Source organism: Phialemonium atrogriseum (genome assembly GCF_030411735.1).
Source record: "Phialemonium atrogriseum strain 8032-3 unplaced genomic scaffold QBC33scaffold_46, whole genome shotgun sequence".
Taxonomy (NCBI): domain Eukaryota; kingdom Fungi; phylum Ascomycota; class Sordariomycetes; order Cephalothecales; family Cephalothecaceae; genus Phialemonium; species Phialemonium atrogriseum.
This window is the reverse complement of record NW_026848183.1, coordinates 54,568-59,323: the sequence shown is the minus strand read 5'-3', so window position 1 is coordinate 59,323 and position 4,756 is coordinate 54,568. Positions and strand designations below refer to the sequence as shown.

General features: G+C 51.7%; 1 protein-coding gene across 1 annotated transcript; it reads left to right on the top strand.

Annotated features, from left to right (window-relative positions):
- Nucleotides 1-1,978: 1,978 nt before the first annotated feature.
- On the top strand, nucleotides 1,979-3,387 carry QBC33DRAFT_564067 (uncharacterized protein; the record flags this gene model as incomplete). Its single annotated transcript, XM_060430333.1, has 2 exons — nucleotides 1,979-2,014; nucleotides 3,181-3,387. 2 exons carry the CDS (start codon nucleotides 1,979-1,981, stop codon nucleotides 3,385-3,387), a joined length of 243 nt encoding a protein of 80 aa, XP_060278356.1.
- Nucleotides 3,388-4,756: the final 1,369 nt, after the last annotated feature.

The window sequence follows — 4,756 nt, the reverse complement described above, 5'->3', positions numbered from 1 at the left end:
CAAACATAATCGCCACACTACGTCTGCCCTCACTCATCAGGCAGCTCACCGATATGACGACCAATATGCCCCAGGTACAAACTATGATACTAACCCACCGCCAGTCTGACGCGGAAGCCAAAAGAGAACATCCGAAAACCCTGTTGCTCCGCTGCGAGTCTATCAGACACCTCGGCTAGCTCCTCCTCCTTCTCAAGGAGTGCCGCGCTACAATCTCTGAGGCTATTTACATGACTACTTCGTCGGTACCCGTCCGGAAGACCGGAAGCCGCTGGGCTTTGGTTATAATCTCCCTCACTGACCACCAATGTTACAACCTACAGCACCCATCCGCACATCACAATCGTACCAGGGTGTCTCCGCAGTTCCTGGAACGCCGGGTTGCCGCCACTAAGACCGGGGCATGGTCCCATGTCCCATGGGCGGGACTCAAAGATCCTGGAGGCTATAATAGAGGGCGATGCGGCCCAAACCCCGACCCTGACCCGAGGACAGTCGAGCATCGCTGACAGGTTTGACTAGTCCCTGCCTGGCGATGCTGATCTTTTGTCCTCCTCCGTCTGCGAGGTGCTGGCGAACGAAGAGTGGGTGCTCGTGCTTATTCTCCAAGCGGTCCGCGGGTATATGTGAGGAGATCAGGCGACCTGTGCGAGGAGAGTGCCAGAGTCTGCGCTCCTAGGCCAGATCCCACGGCTCCTCGCTTTTGATGTAAGTTATGCGGGAGGCTTCTAGGAGGTTGGAAGTAGTAAGTAGTGCCGACCTTCTATCACCTCGAACGCCTCTGTCGCGATCTTACGAGAAGGAGGAGGAGTATATGCGCCACCGCCGGTTGCAGTGGGAGGCCGGCTCTTATATCCCTTCCAACGACACTACTTCTGGGTGGCTGGATACTGGCGGCTGCCTCACGCACTATACTGATCGGCGCGTTGGTGAAGCGGTAATGCCTCACGCACTATACTGATCGGCGCGTTGGTGAAGCGGTAATCCCCCAGCGCTCTTGTGAGAGTCTCTACCATCCTCCAACCAATGCAGACAAGACAATATATATGGCATAGGTAGCTGCTTGAGGAGTAGACGCGAGCAGGTTGCTGGCTTGGCGAGGCCGTGCGAGTCACTATACCACGGTTCTGTCCCATCCCATGACTTGGCAGGACTTGTATCGAGGTATTAGAGATCCTAGGTCGCAATACTGGTGAAGAAGGTCGTTAAGTTCGGGCATTGGGTCTGAAGAGGGAGGAAGAAAGCTGGATTGGACTAAAGTCTTTAGTTGCTGTTCAATGAACTGTTAAGCTGCTTGGCTGGTTGAAGTTCTTGTTAGTCATTCTCAAAACTATTCCAAAATTAATAGTTTACATAAGCTTATACGACAGTGCCTCTCATATTCCACATTCCTCCAATTCTTTTCTAGAGGCAAAACATAATCCTCACTCTAAAACCTTACAGTCTACAACACAGATGCGATTATCTTTGATAGGTTTCTAACTAACTATCATGTCACGCTCTCTGCCTCCTATCTCGTACGCAACAACCGCACTTTAGTGCCAAAACAATATTCCCAGCCAGAGAGGTCGTCAGCCATACCAGCATCCTGCCTCTCTTGATTGGAATATCCAGGCCCACCGTGGCACCAGATCTTGCTCCTCCCCCATGATCTTCGCATCAAATCCGGACCGTCGGGAGTATAGATCACATCCTAGCGTCTAATGCTGCAAATGAATCGGAATTCCTGGAGGGACGTTTTCTCTGGCCCTTCGCTTTCCAGCCGGCCATCTCTTGGCAGCCAGGCTGTCAAAATTTTCGGCATCCCTTTTATTTGCCTTTGTCTTTGCCGCGGCCTCCTTCTTGACATCAAAGGCAGCCTGGCGCTCAGCTCGAGCTGCCGAGTATAGGAGGATGTTTCTATCCTAACTATGCATCACCTAGCTGTCGGATACCGCAGTTGCAGATCCGCGGCTACACCCTTGGCAGCTACTTGAACATGCCAACGCTGGATTCGCGGAGGCGGAGCAAGAGCGTTCGATTGTCACTGTATTCTTGGGTTGCTTGGTGGCGTTGACATAGCTTTACAAAAGCTGCGTTCATGTAAAAGAGTTCCACTTCCGCTACATCGACATCTCGGTCGCCCAGGGCCGCCTCAACCATCTTTGGTATTTTGTCAAAGTCTTGGGGCGATGGAAGAGCTTATCCACGGTGCTAGTAGCTCTTCTCGGCCCCTGAGAACTCCTACCTCAGACCCAGCAGTTCGATGGGATGGCTTGTCCTAGACAGTAGCTGTTTGCCTGCGTCGCCTGCATCAAGATCATTGACCTTTTGGCCCTCCTATCGTAGTTCGGTATTGATTCCAGCGACAGCCTTGAGAAAGGCCTTGTATTAGTTAACCAAAAATGAGACGGCAATGTCTACACGATCCACACGCATAGACTCGCGTTGAACCCATGACGCGGAAGAGACTCATGCGAAGCGGAATTTTACCCCTGCCCATCCCCCCGGAAAGCCCAATCTTTTCGCTAGCCTTGATAGAAACCCTCCTTCTTTCCAGACTCAATGAAGCCCATGAAACAATTATATTAGAACTAGCTAACCTGTTACATTGCTTAACTACTACAAAGGCCTGGGAGGACCAACTCCTTGAGTTTGAGGCTCTGGTTATATAGGGAGGTGGGGAACGGTCAAAGATAAAGACAATATCTCACCCACCTTTGACCGACAGAAGCTGAATGTGAGGTTCACCTCTCGTTTAATCTTCCAGCTCTCAGTGCAAAACACTGCTAACCCAGGGGCTTTTTTGCCGCAGTTGATAGACCGCACGCAATGAGGAGCTTCCAGGCAAGCGTATAAACACACATCGACAAGGTTCGGCATATTAGGACGGATTCCCATGTTGCTTCTGGTGGACAGGGGTGCAGCTGTGCCATGCACGCAGACGACAAACATCGCAACGCTAAGAGGTCACCAGAGGCAGGGTTAAGGGGAACAGGGTTCAGATGAGGGGTAATTAAGTTGGTGGCACCCACAATGCTCTCCTCGCAAAGGGGGGAACCTACTCATCTCTTGCGCCAACCAGAGTCTCCGCTCCGGTGCTGACGACCTCCCGGGCCACTATCTGGGCGAAGACAACTCGTGGACATCGGAATGCTCTGGACAGGCTCAACGTACTAATTATTCCATAACAATGAGCAGTTTGACACCCAGTGGCAGATTATCTTCCAGAAGCTCGAGGCCTTCTACGGCACGGGTGCTGAGGTGGTGCTGTCCAAGTTGCCCATCGGCAATCTTGCGACGCAGTACTTTGCCGTCAGCGATGTCGGACAGCGCTCCCTTGCAAGCAGGGTGCTTAAGCGGCCCATCGCCGTCGCAGATCGGCAGGCGGTCAAGGATATTAGATAAGTCCGCAGAGACGAATATCACAATCCACGCCATCCGGATCCCGACTGTCATGTCATGCTTCAAAGGTCTGGATAATATTGGCTTAGCCCCTAAACGTCCCAGACACTCGCTATTAATTCATGTAATTCAACTCGAGGTTATGATTAGTCCCCAGAGAAGCCATGGATCGCAAGCAATCTCATATTCGACAGCGGCGGATTAGACGTGAAACTAGGGGCTGGCATTGCCGTCTAGTGATACTGGAACGTTTACCAATTCTAGCTTCTTTCTTAGCATCAGGCATTTTCCCATTTACCTCACCATGCTCTTGGCGATTTTGGACTACCTTGAGGACCTTGCATAGGACTTGTGGAATGCCTTATCTGCCTCCAGTGCAAACCAGCAGCTAGTTTAGCTTTGAGAGGACTTGGTGCTACGAAGAGGGTTGGTCAAGGTAAGATAACTGTAGGCTGCCTAGACGACGCTTCCCGGCGAGATGTCGCTGCTGTCGGGATTCAACACGGTTGCCGGATTTGAAACGACCGAGATTTAGCCCAGGGCGACGCGATCACGACTCATTGGGTCACGGTCTCCACGATAATCGGGGGTTCAAGAAGATATCCCCATACATCTATTCCTAGATGGATAGTGTCACGCTAAGCTTAGTCCATATGCCGTGCATGGCGAAGACAGTAAAGTCACAAGCAGCCCCTCCGTTTTCATCTACCCTAGAGGGATTTCCTGATGTGGTATAAGGTACTCTTCACTCCGAGCCAATCTCAGAACCTACTATCTAAGCCTCCCCCTAGTAAGGCCACAACTTCGGTTGAGATACAGAGCGATCATTTATTCCTCGGTACGACCGATCACTTCTCCCACTTCTCCTTGAGGCGCGCCCTGGGGTGCTAGCAAAATGATTTGGATTTGGATTCACAGGTGGCGCCTTCCCCCTGCGTCCCAAATTCACAATCCAGTCATGTGTCAAGTTGATATCTTCACCATCGGCACCCCTTGGGCCACATGTAGTAGGCAGGTCCCTTTCTTTGAGATTTGCCGTGTTCCTACCAGATTAATATGTTAGAAATGGCAGGGAGAGCTCATTCTCTTGGTAAAGATGTAGGTCGCATCTCCGGGAGCATGCGACTGGGCAGCAGCGTCTCAAAGGCCAGCTCGTTGGTCGGCGTCCACTCGGTGGCCCTATTTTGTTATCTGTGTAGCTCCTCGAGTTAAGAGCCTCGGACTCCTCTCCGTGGGCCCGCTACCTTGGATCCTGCACAATAGTCGCCGTAATTAACGAGCACTTCTAGGAGGTTGGCGGCAAGTTTCTCGCAATTAATGCAGTCACAATATTGGAACCGATGTTACCGTCCGGTTGAAGCTGCGCCCACCG